The 17,119-nt window shown below is 42.5% G+C and overlaps 1 protein-coding gene across 6 annotated transcripts in view; it reads left to right on the top strand.

Annotated features, from left to right (window-relative positions):
- Positions 1-4,173: 4,173 nt before the first annotated feature.
- The window catches only part of lef1 (lymphoid enhancer-binding factor 1), a 42,046-nt gene continuing 29,100 nt past the window's right edge, over positions 4,174-17,119 (top strand). Inside the window, exons 1-5 of one of the 6 annotated variants that reach the window (XM_030093244.1) lie at positions 4,174-4,177; positions 5,382-5,613; positions 6,774-6,806; positions 7,572-7,638; positions 8,866-8,993. In XM_030093244.1, the coding sequence (XP_029949104.1) occupies positions 5,404-5,613; positions 6,774-6,806; positions 7,572-7,638; positions 8,866-8,993 (438 nt within the window). In that variant the 5' untranslated portion in view covers positions 4,174-4,177; positions 5,382-5,403. Of the gene's footprint in view, positions 4,178-4,822; positions 5,614-6,773; positions 6,807-7,571; positions 7,639-8,865; positions 8,994-17,119 lie in introns of those variants that run through there. The other 5 variants (XM_030093245.1, XM_030093248.1, XM_030093247.1 and 2 more) reach the window with 5 other exon arrangements.

Genomic DNA, 17,119 nt, shown 5'->3' with positions numbered 1-17,119 from the left:
GCTCAGAGCAGCTGTGGAAACAACTGTTGGTTTTTCAGTCAAATTCATGCAGACAAACTACATTTTCATGCAAATTAGGCTCGTAGTATGACTGTGGGGGAAAAAAAACAGATTTGTTGCCACGGCACAGAAATCTGCATGAGTGTCTTGACGCTTGTTGTCTTGCCCATATTCTTAAATGTAATGTCTCACTTCCTTTATTTCCCCTTTCAGATACACACAAAATATATACATAGGCTGACAAATTCCCCTCCTTTTCCATCAGGGAGATAATTTCATTTTAATGACAGGTTGTCTGAGACAGCCTCCTGACAGAAGGTGTCATAAATCAATAGATCACAGGTCTACGCTTCTCTTCCTTTACATTACCCTGAAGACACTTTCCTTCCCTTCAAGACAGTGACTCATCTTCTACCAGTTAAAGAGAGGAGAGGCACCAATAATCACTCACTTCGGACCTACTCCAGTTTTGATTTGCACCTTTGATAAATGGTGTCTTTCTCAGCTTTAATTGCACGCTCTTTTCATCATAATTTAATGTTTGTTTCCTGTCGTTTCCTTGAAAATGGCTGCAAGCGCAAGAGCTGTAATTTCTACATCAAGGAAGTTGTTATGAATGACTAGCAGGTGGAATAGACAGCAGAGTCACAATTTCACAGCTGAAATCACCTGGCAAGTGATTTTATAATCTGATATTGACAAATTGTCACATCGACTAGGCTCCATATCACACACAGATGCAGAAACACACACTGTGCTCATTGAGGGTATGGTAGATAATTAGGATAATTTCTGTTTGAAGTATTATGCATTGCAATGAAAATAGAACAGATAAAAGATGAGATAATAATAGATCTAAAGAGAACCTTGACTGAATATTGTTCCAACAAAGACCATTTTGTTTGACACAGTTCACATTGTATGCTAAACTGATATGCTCTCCCATCTTTATAAGAGGAGGAAAAAACTGCATATGAAATTAAATATGCTAAATATGCTTTATTATGATCTTCAAAACTCTGGATCGTACCACAATGTGCAGACCATTAATATATTTATTTCCTAGCTGAAATCGACGACTGATGTTAAAGGAGGGGTGATAAGAAATTGAAATGCACTGGTGATAAATTATGCTGTAGATATATTTCTTCCTTTATATAACATGCAAAATGGAGTATCTAAAGTGAGAGACAACTGAATTCAGGTCACAGCGCAGCAGGAAATCTTCCTTTTCATGTGAGATCCAGAGGGGTCACTCTTATGAACTCATTAGGAGAGAAATGCTAATGTAGCTCTGTTTTTTTTCCTCCCCTTATTCCCTTTCTCTCTTTTCTCTCCACTTCAACTTTCCTGGTTATCTGAACAAACGGGGCCGTGATGCATCGAGCCTCGCTGGAGAACATAATGTAGTTTGATGTCAGGGGAAAGTGTGTTAGGTGGATCTGACAGCGGCTTCATTAGAGAGGATGCTGTTTGTTGCCTTGTCATCAAGTCGCAAAACTAGAATTATTACACAGCAAACAAACACCTTATCTTTACCTGTGCTAGTCTCTTATCGGTCTGGTCACTCGACATAGGATAGTCAACAATAGATTAAAAATAAAATTTATATTAGCTGGTGAAATGTCTATGACTCTAAAGTATACTAGAGGAAAAAAAGTCCTTTCCTCTGAGGCCTTTTAATCACCAGGGTGGACTCATGTGCAGTGATCTCTCATCAGAAACCATTAAATAATGAATCTCCGCTAACTTATGACTTCCACATACTGTACCTCCCTTTACGAGACCAGAATATAAAATCACAGTATTTTGAAAAGGTTTCCGTACATGCAAAATATCAAACTGATATCCAAACTTGTTTTCTCTATTCTTTAAATGTCCATTTAAATTTCATGATGTGATAATTTCAGCAAGTTTCATATTAAAATAGCGATTTGCTGGTTCCCTCTATGTTTGCGTGTTGTAATTCTTTCATTGTCTCACACAATTTAATTGCTTAAATACAATTTATTTCCTGTTTTTACTGGGGTTTTTTCTGGAGTTGAGACATTTAGATATTTTATTAAGCTTATGGAGAATTTATTTGTGCATCTCAACACTTCTTTTACATTATTTGAAATTTTGACCTTAAATCTTCTTTGTGTGTGTGAAAAAAAATGTGAAGAAAGTAAAAAAAAAATGGAATGTCAACAGTGTTCTAAAAATCTAATTTATTTTCAATTACTTTTATTTAAAGATAAAGCACATTGGATAATTATAAAAACAGGTGACATTATAGAATACAGGTGATAAAACTTAGAAAGAAACATTATTTTATGAAACAAAATAGTGGATTATATATCGGATCAAACATTACACATTTTACATACCATTATAGATCACAAGTAATGTGCCACAGTGACTGTTTTCTTCCACAACCTCTTTTGTGAGTGTAAAATCTCAAGCAGATTAGCTAAAGTGGCGTTTATTAAAGTTTAAAAGTCACCACACCTGAGACCACATAGAGAAGTAAAGCATTTAATCAGCTCAAACTCATGTTTGGAATAAGATAACATGAAGGTAACAGCATTAGGAATTTGCAACATACCTTAAAAAAATGAGGTTGGCAAGCCAAACAAAGTGGTACATGTTGTATTTTTGCATATATCTGAATGCCAATAAACCGAAGAAAATAACGTGAATCATTTAGACTTGTGATTTATATAATCTCTTTCATTTTTCACAGTTTGAATCTCTTCACTTCTTAAAGCAGGCCCTGCAGGCCTGTACTGTCTCTTTTTAGTATCTTAATAGGCCTTAATGCTACCAAAATCGTTTTTTCCTCTCTAGTTTCCCCCTCTTTCTTCCAATTTTATGATTTAAAACCATATCCAAGGTGAATGCTGAAGAACACACACAAAGAAAAACACGTGTAAAGGAAATGAGGTTGCTCCTGTTAGCATGGTTTTAGGGCTGTGGTAAATGTAGGTAGCATCATTTCAGAAGGAGCCAGAAAAAGTGACGGATAATTAAATTACTGTAATGAACTAAGGTAGAATCCACACTTCGTAAAAGTAGAGAGGGAAAAAGGAAAACAGCCAGATTTCCACCTTGTATTTCTTCTTCTTTTTAGGGACAGAAAGAAGAAATATAGTGTTAAAAGATCTTTCAAATGAAAGGTTTTCGTTGTTGTTGTGTGAAATCTTTTTAATTAACTCGCTCTCAGTCTGTGCGTATTTTTTGCGCGTGTGTCTGTGCCTGCGCGCTTTCCGCTATCCTCTGGTATGCAGCCAGTCTCGACTCTTTTCAATCCAAAACCCAAAAGCCTTTGATCTTTTTTTTCTGTCTCCTTACCCGGAAGAGAACCCCTTCTCTGTTTCTCTCTCTCTCTCTCTCTCTCTCTTTCTGTCTCTCTCTCCCTCTCCCTCTCTCCCTCTCTCCCTCTCTCTCTCTCAGCTGGGATGAACGCACACGTGGAAATGTTGGCCCGACTCCACACTCGGGCCAAATTTAGTCATACAAAGGCGAAGGGGGGAGCGCGCGGAGGGAGGGAGGGTGGAAGCTGGAGGAAAAGGAGGGAGGGAGGGTGGTGGAGGGGAAGAGCCGGGCGGCGGCGGCGGCGGCGGCGGCGGCGGGGGGAGTAGGGGATGAAAGAGCCAGCCGCCGCAAGATCAAAGGCAGCCGCGGCTCCGCCCCGCTAACCCCACCTCCGCGCTTTATAAAGATCTGCCTCCCCATCCCAACTTTGATTCTCACGCAATCTCACAGGCAGACTCACAAGGCACGCCACTTCCACCGCGACTGTTTTCTCAACTGCACTTCCCTGCATTTTCTCACCAGCAAAACACACAACTTCTACCTGTTTTCACACGTTTTTAATTAAGTGTTATTCTAATAATAATTGGGTGAAACTATTTTTGGTCGGCCGTTCCTGGAGCTGTCTAGTGTGTGTGTGTTTGTGTGCGTGTGTGCAAATCATGAATGAAAATATAATAATACCTTTGTATGTAGCTATTTCCTGAAGCCATTATATGGAGTTAATATCTTGCCAATGTGCCAGGACAATAATTTGATTGAATGGCACCAATATAATGCCTGTTTACAGTTGGGAAACGTGGGACAAAAACACACTGATACCTCAGGTGATGTCTGTACCAGGCTATTCAACGGAGAGAACAAACAAAAGCATATTAAACACGTTACCTCAAATATTACCGAATAAATAATTATGCTATTTATAAATCCGTGTGAATGTTATTTTCAAACAAGTAAAAGGGGTTAAATTGTTCTACGTATTTACTGCAGAAAATACCAGTATTGCCCATACAATTTAATTTCTCCTATTTCGCGGGCACACACCAAATCTCCTTTTCCTTCTTCCTCCATTCTAATTTATGCTCCTCCTAATTGTTTTAACGCAGCGCACACGGAGCGCGTGTCGTTCTCGCCACTTCTTCTCTTTCCTCCTCTCCTGTCTGCCCATTTGTTGTGAGCTGCGTATAAATCTCTCTCTCAGGAGGAGTGTCAATCGGTGCGCTGTCAATCAGAGCCCCGGCTTTCCTTTCATCTCTCCTTCCTCCCAGTGACTGAGGAGAGAGAAAAAGGAGGAGGAGGGAGCGCGGCTACATTATACCAACACACACATACACACACTGGTTACATTACACTGTGGAAGCAGTGCGGGGAGCAGTGGGAAGTCGGTCCGTGGCGTTTTTACACTCTATCTCCCTCTTTTTTTTGTTTTTATGACTTTTTGCTTTTATCCCTCCACATCCGAGCAGCTTTGAGGATGTATTTTTAAGCATCACGGCTTTTTTTACTGCGCTGCTTTCTGGTCTCGTCCGAGCGTTCAAACCGCTCCATTTACGCATCCATTAGTTTACCCTTTTCACCTTTTAGCACACTTTTTTTTAAATTCCTCATCTCTGAAGGACGCCTGCATCCTCCTCTTCACTGGACCACCGAGGAAATATTTTACCACTTTTTTTAATGCACTTTTTAAAGTCTTTTTTTTTTAACATGGCTTGTGTGCGTTCTGAAAAACTAGTGATGAAATTTTAACTCGTGGTTCGTCTTTCCTTTTTTTTTTAATGTTTTCCTCATGACATTGAGTCGTGAACCGGACTCTAATTTCCGTGTAGTTTGACAGACGTGCTTTATTTTTTAAATTGAATGTGGTGGCGGTGATCGGGCTCCGTCCTCCTGTTGCTTCAGTGAAAACACACCGGCAGCGTGTCTGCACGCCGCCTCCTCTCTCTCCCTCTCCCAGACGCACGGTCCACGCTCCGCCGCAGAGAAGGGGGGGACGCTCTCCCCGCACTCCGTTTCGGGGGGATTTCACCGGGACTTTTTTTTTCCCCCCTCCGTAGTTTCGGAGCCGTCTCCGGTTCGTGAGCGGACAGACAGAAACATTTCATTGAAAAAATGCCACAGTTATCAGGCGGCGGCGGCGGCGGCGGAGACCCGGAGCTGTGCGCCACGGACGAAATGATCCCGTTCAAAGACGAAGGGGACCCGCAGAAGGAGCAGATCTTCGCCGAGCTGAGCCACTCGGAGGAGGAGGGAGACCTGGCGGACATCAAGTCGTCTCTGGTCAACGAGTCAGAGAGCAGTCCCAACAGCAACAGCCACGACGTGAGTAGCGCAGTGTGTTCGGGGAATGATGAAGGAGAAGGTGGGTATCAACTCCTTCACAGAGGGGAAACCAGGCTGCAGCAGCCCACGACCTGAAGGGCTTTCCCCAATTTAATCACAGTCAAACCCGCTTGGCGTGTGGCGTTTTGCATCCTTGCTTTGAGTTGACCAATTGTCAGTGATAAAGATAATTTCCAAAGGCCGAGGATGTGCCTGCCTTTCGAGCAGAGCTTTACTTTTCTGTGCAGTTTTCTAAAGAAAAAAAAACGCATTTGTAAATTTAATTTACTTAAAATTGTATTTAGGCTGAAACATATACATTTGTTTTTGACTTCATGTGTGTTTTATTTTTTATCAAAAAAAAAATAGTAGCTCTAAATTTGGTAATTTTGAAGCGTTTTCTCTGAACAAACCACAAGCAAACGCTCAATAATCAAACCAGAGACACCACAGGCCCAAACGTTCACTTGGCCTCATGTGACAGCAGTAGTTTATGTATATATGTGGAAATTTGTGTGATCAAATAAAAGCTTTCTAATGTTGTAACTGGGGCCTTGTGAGCAGCCTGAGAAGGCAGGCTGAAGCTGTGTTTGGTGCTCTATAACCTCATCAGCTGCAATATCAGTGCAGAAATCTGTTTAGCCTTTGATTGAAATTATTTGGCTAATGATATAATTTATATTCTCGAATTCTTCTATGAACCAATGTTATGCAGTTTTGTCTCGACCACAATGTAATTTCTTTCCCCCACAACTGTGCTAATTCTGTGTGATGTTTTGAACTGACTGTTAAATCATGTCTATTAAAATTCACTTGGATATTTTCGGGATGAGAAAAATATTTACAGTGACTATATTGCCACTGATTAGACAGAAAAGGCTTCAAGAGGAAAATAAATTACCTCATGAGAGCAAAATCCTAAACATATAGAAAGATGTGTTGATTCCATTGTCAGTGTAAATGTGGTTGAATCATCTGGCAGAAGAATTATTTACAATTCACTGTTAATGTTTGTGAAATAATTACTGTCATCGTTGATTTTCTGTGCTTACAAAATGGTGTTTTATAACCGGTCGCTGAGTGAGAACATGAGATAAAATTTGTTTTGTTTTGTAATCATTTTTTTTCCCTACATCCCTCTACCCATGCACTGACCCAAGGATGCAGACTGCAGCTTCTTCCCCCATCTCGAAGTTAGTGGGCTGTTTTTGTTATTAACTGAAGCATTGATGAAATATTTTGAGGGGGCCACAACCTGAATAAAACTATACACGTTCCCCACCGAATGTTGTCCTGGAGATGCACGAGACTGAGGCTGAATGTTAATTAGGAATCCAGTGAAGTTCCCTCGCTCAGCTTGAAGCCATCCTGAGGGGTCTGAACTCCCAAAAAGAGGTCTTCTTCTCAATTCTGATTGGAAAAAAGAGAGAGGAAATGAATGTGCAAAGTGCAGATGATTATTTTTTTTATATCCCAAAAAAATAAAATGTCTGCATTTTTTTTATTTATTTATTTTACATGACAATTTTATTTTGCTTTGCACAGAGCTTTTTTAATTTCCAACACAAATACTCCCTCTTTATTTGAATTTAGAAGGAGGCTTAAACTGAGAGAGGAAAATGAGAGTGGACCTATGGTCCTGAAAACAAGTTAATTTGTAAGCTCCTTAAGGACATGAAGCTTAATTAAGTGGTTCTTCTGAAGCTTTGATGCAGACTGCTCCATCACTGCTGTATAGATAGAGATGTGTGTATGTGTGTGTGTGTGTGTGTGTGTGTGTGTGTGAGAGAGTGAGTGTGTGAGGTTGTTTTGCTTTGGACATGAGCAAAGAGACGACATTTGTCCCAGCAGTGTTTGTGGCTGTCTGACCGTGCCTGGGTGTTTGTGCATTTCAAGGCCTTCCTAATTGATTCACTCACCATCATTTCTTCCTTTCTATTTTTTTTTCTCTCACACAGGCAGCTAGACAGTCCCAAATACCGCAAGATTCATATCATGAAAAACACAGAGACCATCCGGAAGATGGTAAGTGACACAGCCCTCGGTAAACACTCGTGCTTTGTTGGACAGCCAGCATGCAATTCAACTGCAGTCCAATCCCAGATATTTATTTGGAATAATTTGCGGTTGCTGAAGAAGTTGCTATCGAGTGGACGGTGTGGTTAAGTGTCGCCTCGTTTTGCTCGCAGTCACACGGCGACTCCTTTTCTTATCACAGCCACTGTTTCTGCTGATCCAAGTCTAGTCAGGACATGCTACACCTTCATAAACACAGCTGCCTGTGACCTGCTCCACAGATGAGGGTGCCAGCAGAAAACAAAGAGCAGCTTGGTCCAAAGGAGGGAAGCGGTTACTTCCTCTCATTTTAAGAACATGCTATTATATACCGCAAGCCTCCACTTGAAAATCATGCAAAATTTTATTTCTTGCCTCATCTCTGTGTCTGGAATCAATAAAACTTATGCTCATCTGTATGGGCTCTCCGGGTGTCAGAATCAACATGCTGCTGATGCTTGGGGCTCATTGCTGTGGTAAAGTGACCCCGCTGCAGAGGGTCATCATTGGGGCTTTGAAGAGGAGTGTGTTTCCCCTTTGTTCCCCTTTCACTCCTGAGTAGGACCTCCTCACACCAAACACTGGCTTTCTTCACAACAAGACCCACGTTTTCATCAGGTTGTATACAAGAAACACTCCCAGCCCCCCGGCCTTATTACGCGGCGCTCAGTGGAGTGGCGACTGGCGCTGCATTGAGGCCTCTTGTATAAACCCCCCCCCCCCCCCCCCCCCCCCCCCCCTCTCGCAGGTCAAAGGCATAGAGGAACAGTTGGGGCGTCTCCTGTTTTGACACAGTCTGTATGTTCTTCTAATTGGTGCTAATTGGCACAGAGGGGATCCATTGTTCCCTTGTATAATACGACCCTCCTCACTAAGTCGGAAAGAAAGGGCACAAACAAAAGGTCGCGGCAAAATAGGGCAGAGGTTAAAGCGATAGACAGCGATATCATTACAGCATCAAAATGGGCTGGTGAATTTTGAGCTCAGCTTTTGTTGGTGTTATTTGTTCGATTTGATGGCCGAAACGCATTTGGAATTCATGGTTTTAGCCCCTCTGTAAACGAACAGTTCTGGTGTTTGCTCATTATAAAGTTTTGTGATTCTTTGTATGATGAATCTGTATTTCTTTTGCCAACCTCCCCCCCCACCTTTTTTTTTGTTTGTTCCTTTTTTTTTTTTTTTTTTTTTTTTTTTTAGGAAAACATCAAGACATGTACAGTAAAGGCCATCCATACCCCAGCTACCCAGGGTACATCATGATGAGCAACATGACCAACGACTCCTACATGAACAATGGCTCCCTCTCGCCGCCCATGCCCAGAACGGTGAGTCTCAACTCTTTCGATTCAACTTCAATCATCTCATGACATCGAGTACTGCTGGTTTGACAGTGAACTGTTGCCAGAAACGGGACATTAAAAGTATCAGCACCTAAATGAAACATCACAGTTTAAGCGATTTAAGAGTCGGCAGGATATATTTACTACGGGGATAGCGTTCATTTTGAATGGATAAATGTCTCTATAATCTGTTGTGTTTTCAGCGAAGAGTCGGGAGAATTATATTTGTATTGCTTTTCTTAATTGGTTAAGTGTGGCGCCTGCCCTTTCCGTTTTTTTTTTTTTTGTTTTTTTTTAAAGCATTAAAAGGTAGTTCTGTGATACAAAGCACTGCTGTTTTCAAGATTTATTTACGAGCGTGTGTTGGATAGGAGCCAAGAGTAAACCTGAGAGGAAGGCCAGCAGAGGTTTAACTTCAAATCGCACCTGTTCAGGTTTTATATGAGTACGTTATTGTCAATATCAATGCACTGGACAACAAAGTTAAATGGCTACGCCATTTAGAAATCATGTGAAATATTGCCATTTATTGTATACTGCGTTCAGATCGAGGAGGCCGAAGTGAAGAAGAAACTTGTTGCTTTACTGATCCTCAGTCTGGCAGTGAAACTGTTTGGGACAAACGTCCTTATTTTTCAACACTTAAAAATACTAGTAATTATTTTTTTTAAACCGGGAATGGTAATGGGTTTGGAATGAACAAACCAATATTAAATGATTCATTCATCAGAGTGCTGTGAAAAGTTGACAGCATTTCATCATTATGTCACCTCAGTAAGCTGAAATGCAGAACAAGCTCTTCTCTCGTCATCAAACAAGTCAAAATATCAGTTTCAAAGCTTCTCATGTGCAAACGTTTGCTTTCTCATTTCCATTTATCGATATAAATTATTACCTGCGGTTGCTGGTTGTTGATCCATTAAAATGTGAGATATTGTTCTGAGTCGCGGGGATGTTCAGTGTATGTTAAAGCCTTGAATGCTTTTGAAATCAAACAATAATTCAATCACCATTGTGAATTATTACTAAATTAAAAAATAAACAATGCTTTATATTGAGGTTTTTTCCTCATGCATGAGGTGTTTCAGGTATAAAAGAAAATATGAGAAATGATCTTTACTTATTGTATGAAGGCATAGATGGAATGAACCAGCATGCTTTGTGAAGAGAAACATCTGTAAGATTCATTCATTGTATACAGTGTTTGTCATGTTAAAATCTTCGGTCATGTAGACAAGCATCAAGTAAGGCCTCTGATTAGCCCGGCATGACTGACGAGGCCCAAAGGCAACTTCAGGACTCTGAGGCAGAGGAGTTCGCCATGCTGAAGAGAGGTGGCGTGTGTTGCAGATACTGTCCCTGTTACGGTATTAATTTCAGGCCAGCTGCAGGTCGTTCACTGCCGGCTTCCTGTGTCTGTCCCGTTTGCAAATTTCTTCTCTCGAGGCAGACATGAAATGCAGGGCGCACCAGCAGCTGTCCACTCTAATCGTGTTTTGTCCACGTCTCTGTATCACACTTTGGGAAGAGGACCAGCCTCGCGTCTGCCGTCTGTGATTTTTGTGCCTCGGCTCAGGAAGCACTCGCACATGGTGCGGAAGAGCCCGAAATCCCTCGGTTGTTGTGCCTTTGCAGCGGCGCACGAGTCGGTTTCATCAGGGTGAAGTTGTGAAATCGGAGTCCTGTGTTGTTGTAAGAATCGGTTTTTGGAGGCAGATGTGATTATCGGGGGCAGATGCCACATGCTGTGTATAAAGGAACTTCATTCACACGCAACTCTATCATGGAATGATGTTAAAATTGCATTGCCTCACCCTCTGCCAAAGTTGCACCGGGTGAAAGTATGTGACATTGTGGAGAAAACACGATGGTGATTACCTCATGTCTTCACCCTGTCGGTTTTACAAATAGGGGAGTACATGAAATATGGGGTGTGATGCTTTCCAATTTCTCTTTTATTGGCTTGTTTTATGGTCAATTTTATCAATTAAGTCATCGTACTCAGTCGTACTGTGTTGGTCGTAGAGGTCTATATGGAGGCCAGCTGAGTGTGTGAGAGGAAATTACCCCTCAGTGCAGATGAATTAGCCCAGGCAGTTAGACGGCGGACTTGCTGCCAAAACTTCTAAAAGCCCCGCTTTCATTTCATTTACCATGGCTGCTCTCCCCCCCCACCCCTGTCTTCAATATAACGGTAGTCATTTTATATACGTTTCTCTCACTTATCCAATAAAAACGAGCCGTGGCTCGTTGGAAGGATCGCGGAACTTGAGTCCTCTGGCTTTCTCACTGATGTCAGCCTGCTGCCTGTGCTGCTGGCCACCGCAGCCACAGTATCTGCAGGCCTGGGATCGGTTTTCACTGACATCAAAGGCACATTCTCCCTTTCATTCTCTTCCATCTCCAGCCACACCACCGCCCCCCGATCCCAGTAGTTTAGATTGATTTCCATTGACCATGACATTCCTGCACATGCCGTCCAGTCACGACGGAGCTGTTGGGAGTTGCTGATTGTCAGCAGATTTTTAGGACTTTGAGCTTGATAAGCTTCCTCCCCAACAGGAGCTCGCATTCTGGTGTGAAGATGCCAGTTGAAAAATACATTTGAATCGTAAACACTGACTACCTCAAAGAGTCACTGGTATTTTACAAATACACTGATGTTAATGTAAAGCCACGGCTATTTCTGAATGTGGAGTTTATGGTTATTCTCAGTGAAAAGTCCAATGACTCTGGAGCGCTTCATTCGATCTGGATGCTTCGCTAAAAAAAACAAGAGAGCATTGTGTTATCTTTTTGTTGAGTGTGACGAAATTATTAGATTTTTAATTTAAAATTGGGGACTGTTATGTTTGCTTATGATGGGCGTTCATTGTTCAGACTTTTTTTCCATTATTGTATATGGTAAAAGTAAATAGCAACAAGTCAGCTGGTGTAAGTATTTTTTTCTTTGCATATCAAAGCACTTCACAGACATCAGTGTATTTGGCTGTAGAAGAACATTTGTCAATTATTTTATCTATAGATCTACATATACTTGCGCTGTTCCTCACTTCCTCATCAGAGTCAAGATCTCCCCTTCTGTTAAAGGAAAAAGTTCCACCCTGTGGTATTCACTTCAGATCCAATGATCAGTTTTTATATAGTATATCAAAATGCTTTGGGAGCAGCTATGATACCTGTAGACCCAAAGAAATGTTTTCACTGCCGCCATTCTTAAACCAGAGCACATCAGACCTCCAAACCAAAGAAATCTGTGTCAGTGGCTCGCCAGCCATAAGCGACCGTCTCATTAAGAAAAAAACAAATATCAGAAATGATTAAGATGCAGGCAATAAGTGATATTAATATTTTTAGAATATGTTTTGATAAGCAGTCGTGTAGCTATGTGTTGATTATCCAGTGGATATTGAAGTAAAAAATGGTTTTCATTCTTTTCTAATACAATAGAATCGTGCTTCAAAGGTTTTGTGTTTATGGTCATTCCATCCTTCTACAAATCAAATCAATGTATTTCAAAGATATTTTTAGTATCAATGAATAGATCCATTTAAAGCTTGGTCACTGTGTGACTCCGGTAGGAAATAGTGCGTTTTCTTAATATTTCTTCATGTTGGTCTTATTTAAATGTATCATATTTAAATGTAAAGCGCGTTGCCTCGATGTAATGATTTATCTTTACTCTCTTACATACTTGGAGATACAGTGTTTAAAGCTTAGGAAAAAATGTTGAGACTACAGAGAACAATCCTCCCTTTGGCGTCTCCTTTTGTGACTGTATTGACAAATGAAAGCAGGCTTTTGCCATTTTGGTCAGAATTAGCATAAAACCTTTCAAAATGTTTGCAAAGTATGATCTTCAAAGCAATTCCTACGTCATCACTCCGGGTTTGATGTGTGGAGAAGAAAAAGCTCACTGCTTTGAGGGGGTTTTGCTTTATCACTGAATCGGTTGCTGTTTAGTCTCACAAACCCAGGGCAGGATTTAGAAATGACAGCTTCTATAAAAAGATCACCATGCGTGTGATGGGCAGGACATATTTTTAAATGACCCAAAATCTATCCTCAGAGCAGGCTGCAGTTGTCACACAAATGCATCCCCATTAGTAAAAACCACAAAGCTCCTGTTGTACATCCTCTTCTATGGGTTTAAACACGTGCCCCCCCGAATCCCAAAGACCATGACATCCTGCCACATCTTCGGAGTAAACCCATAAATGCTTGGTTTACGAGATATAAATAAAACATTGCTACATGCTGATAGTTTTGAAATGCTGATAGTTTTTCACCTGACTATGAAGATGTGTTTGTGATCTCTGGCTGAATTAGAGCAGTCGGAGCAACAGCTCGGAGAGCGAAACGGAATAAAATCGCTGATCTCTCTTTTTTTTTTTTTAAGCTCAGTTTGTTGTTATGGTGGGAGGGGGGTTAGTTTGGGAGAGCTCCTTCTCCATTGCTGTGCACTCTTTTTCCCTTTGGACCCTCAGTTTGAAGATCCTCATGGCGAGAAGGAGGGGGTGGGGGTGGTGGTTGGGGGCTGGAGAGCTGCACTTCCCTTTGATGTAGTGGGAACGTGACGGATCTGCTAGCCAGTGTCTCGCAGCGTGGAATCACTAACCCGGGCTTACCTAACGGGATTGGTAGGACCGCTCTGGTGTCCCTCAGTGCCATGTGTGTCCTGAGCTCATGCCCCCAGCACTACCGTGGAAGATCACTGTTAAGGAGAACACTGCATTTACCAGCGGCCTTCCGTGTCCACACATAATGTTCTAGATGGCAGCTTATGGCACCTTCAGTACTTCCTTTAAGTCTCACTACAGGCTGGACATGCTGTGTGAAGTTTACTGCAGCTGAGTGTAGCATTTTGCCTTCAAGCAGCTGGATTCCATATGATCAGTTGACTGTCAGCTCATCGCAGACATGTACGTTTTATTGGGAAAATAAATCAAATCAAGGTGTTTGTGACATGAATGGAGATTATCATTCAACTGTTCAGAGATGATCACCGTATTTGCTTTATTTAAGAACATGCATCCGGTCTAGCTGTATGCAGATGAGAGCCAGGCTGACGTCGGTGTCATCTGCCGTGCGAATCTGTCACTCGGTGACTTATGTGCATACACATGTGAAGGACTCCATCAGGGGCCTCACACCACAAAAAAAAAAAAAAAAAACTTTGTGTCCCAGGCTTTTGTAGTGCTGCCCAGTCCTTGTGTTTTATAAACAGTCCCATTAACGCCAAGGTTTTTTTTTTCCCTCAGTCCTTCTCTGCACAGTGACGCTGTTTAACACATTTACTCCATATGCACTGCGCCAGCGAGACCATGTGGCTGCAATCATCTTATCGATGTTTTCATCTTGTTTAATGGAGCTCAGCAGAGAAGTCGTCCGCTCAGACTGAGAGATATGGGTTGATGCCTAAGACACGAAGTAAAGAGAAACCAACCAATCCTGCAATTAATGTTTTTTTTTGCGGGATTATGTGTGTATGTGGGGGGGGGCTTGACATACTTTCTTTTATTTACAAAGTTTTAATGCCTTGAATAAAAGATAATTTAAAAAAAATCCAGTCAGTTGAGCTCCCCCAAAAAAATCTAATTTCACTTGATTTCCATTTTAAAGAAATGCCCGATACAAATGAAATGGAAACAGCCAATGAGGAAATGAGCACAAATAAGCATTCAAACCACTGGAAATGCTCGCGTTTCAATCTGTTTGATGAAAGCATTCGACAGCGTCATGGATCACATGCAGACACGCACTTGACACACCCTGCTGATGTTTATTTTAGCCACGCGTTACTGCTTAAAGCAAAGCGCTCCTCGAGGATGGCACTTTCTTCACTCCCGTTTCTCCCCCCTGAATTGGTTGAAGCCCCGCTTTCCAGGCTGTGTTGCCTGGGGCCAGCCGGTCAGGCCTCTGTGGAAACGGCTGCCGCTGGTTCAAACCCCTCGACACCTGCTCAGAGGGCTTCACTCTTCACCAGCAGGCTGCCGCTGATCTCCAGGGGTCAGTCGAGGGCCTCACCAAGGTTGTCCCTCATGCCTAGCTCTGGGCGTGTAGTTCTGTTAAGGATGGCTCAGGAATGTAGAGAACATGGAAGCGCGTGCATTTTCGAAGTGTTTTCTTGTAACTGCTGCTGCTGTTTATTTTATGACTGTATATTGTAGAAGAGAACAGTAGGCGAAGGAAACATGAGATTTCTCGGGAACTCGGTTTCAACTCTGTAGCAATATGCAAATTGGAATACATTTCAAAGCCAATGCATTGAGGTGGATTTAGGCTCATTGGCGGTATCTCAAATACAATTTATATGACCCTGCTGCACAAGTTGAGTTTTTAAGCCATCATTGGTGCTTGACAGTAGTCCCTTAAAGCTGATCACAGTACCTCACTGTTCCCTGACACAGCCATGAAATGAGTTAAAACATGAATAGCTGTATTGACTTCATTCTGACAGCTTTTAGGTCTATATAGAGGCGAACAGTGTTCCAGCTAGTAAACTGCAGCGAGGGGAACAATAGGATCACAGGAGTGAAACATGGCTACAAATCCTGCTGGCTGTGTCCAGACTTCAGAGAAACTCAAACAGCCCTCACTTTGTCCAGCTAAGAAATAGAGCTATGATCAATAGCTGCACTGTTTTATGAAGTTGGTCAGTCTTGGGCGTGCTCTCGCCCTCCCTCCTTTCTTTTTGCTGTTTCATATTTTTCAGAAGCTCATTATTTCTTTCTGCTGTGGGTGTGAGTGCTAAAGAGGCTCACACATGCAATGTGTATCTGACAGCGCTGAAATATTAATGGTCCCCAGTGTAGGAGGTTGGTATAGGGCCGGCATAGTTACAGTACAAAGGGTGCCTTCTCGCCACCAGGCTTTATTAGCTGAGCTATTAAATGAGTAGATGGATATAGCTTGCCGCTCTTTTTCTTCGTGCCTGCTTTTGTGTTTTTGCGCCGAACATCAAACCGCTCTGTGTTCGTCTGACGGCTTCCAACACATACTCTAAACGGGTGTCAGATGCAAACTCACATGTGAACAGACGCACACACACACACACACACACACACACACACACACACACACACACACACACGTGTGTGTCATCTAGAACTGGAGTTTTCCGTGGGAGGACAAAGAGGAGGGCTTCGCTATCAGTTCATTTTGTGTGGTCTTGGCCATAAAAAAACACCCTGTTCTTTGACTGCGAAAAAAAAAAAGCTGTCTTTAATTTTTGGGAAACCCATAAAACTTTGTCGCTCCTTTCATATCGGCAGCAGAATTGAAAACAAATGCTACGTTCTCCCCTTCTCCTTTGAACTGGCCAATTATGGAGTTGTGAAAATAAAAATCAGTCTGTAGATCTCTTTACCCCCCCCCCCTTCCTCTCCTCGCTTCCCTTTCGCCCCTTCTTTCTTCCTCGTTCACGTTCCCCTCTTTTTTTTTTTTTTTTTTTCTCCTCCCCCCTTGTTTTTGAAGAAACCGAAGGGGGATCACTGATGTCAAAGTCAAAACCAAGAGCATTAAGAAAACTGGCGAAATGCAATACAGCTGCAATCCAACATGACGCTAGAAAATAGGGCTGAGGAGCAGAAAGCCTCTCTCCCGTATTCCCAGGGCGCGCAACTGCTCCCGGCCTTGGCTTTGATCTCTTCAAAGCCTCCTGCCTCCTACTAGATGGAGAGTCTTGGCTGCCGCTCGTGAACGCTGGAGAGAGGCAGGGAGGGAGGCAGTGGGGAGGTTTGGGGTGGGGGGGGGGTGCGGTGGGGGGGCTGCATCGTCTTTTCCTTTCCAGGGCTGAAATCAATCACAGTGCCGAGGCAATTATGTGTAATTCAACCCCAGCCAGATTAGTGACTCTTGTTACCTGAGCGACCAGAGCTCTGTAATCTGTGAGACACACCGGCCTCACCGGCAAAAGGAGTAGCCAGGAACAGGCGAGGGCACTTGAGGGAAAGGAGGGGATGCAGTTGGGGGGGGGGGGTTGCAGAGAGGGGAGAGGTGCTGAAAAGCAGGCTGCCATGCTGCTGCCCAGCAGAGCAGAAAATCAGAGCACAATGGAGTGATTACACTTGCAGATGTAGCCATATTTATGACGACGTGGATAGAGAGAG

This window comes from Salarias fasciatus, chromosome 6 (assembly GCF_902148845.1).
Source record: "Salarias fasciatus chromosome 6, fSalaFa1.1, whole genome shotgun sequence".
In the NCBI taxonomy this organism is placed as follows: Eukaryota; Metazoa; Chordata; class Actinopteri; order Blenniiformes; family Blenniidae; genus Salarias; species Salarias fasciatus.
Note: the sequence above shows the minus strand (reverse complement) of the source record. Positions and strands in the feature narration are given on the sequence as shown.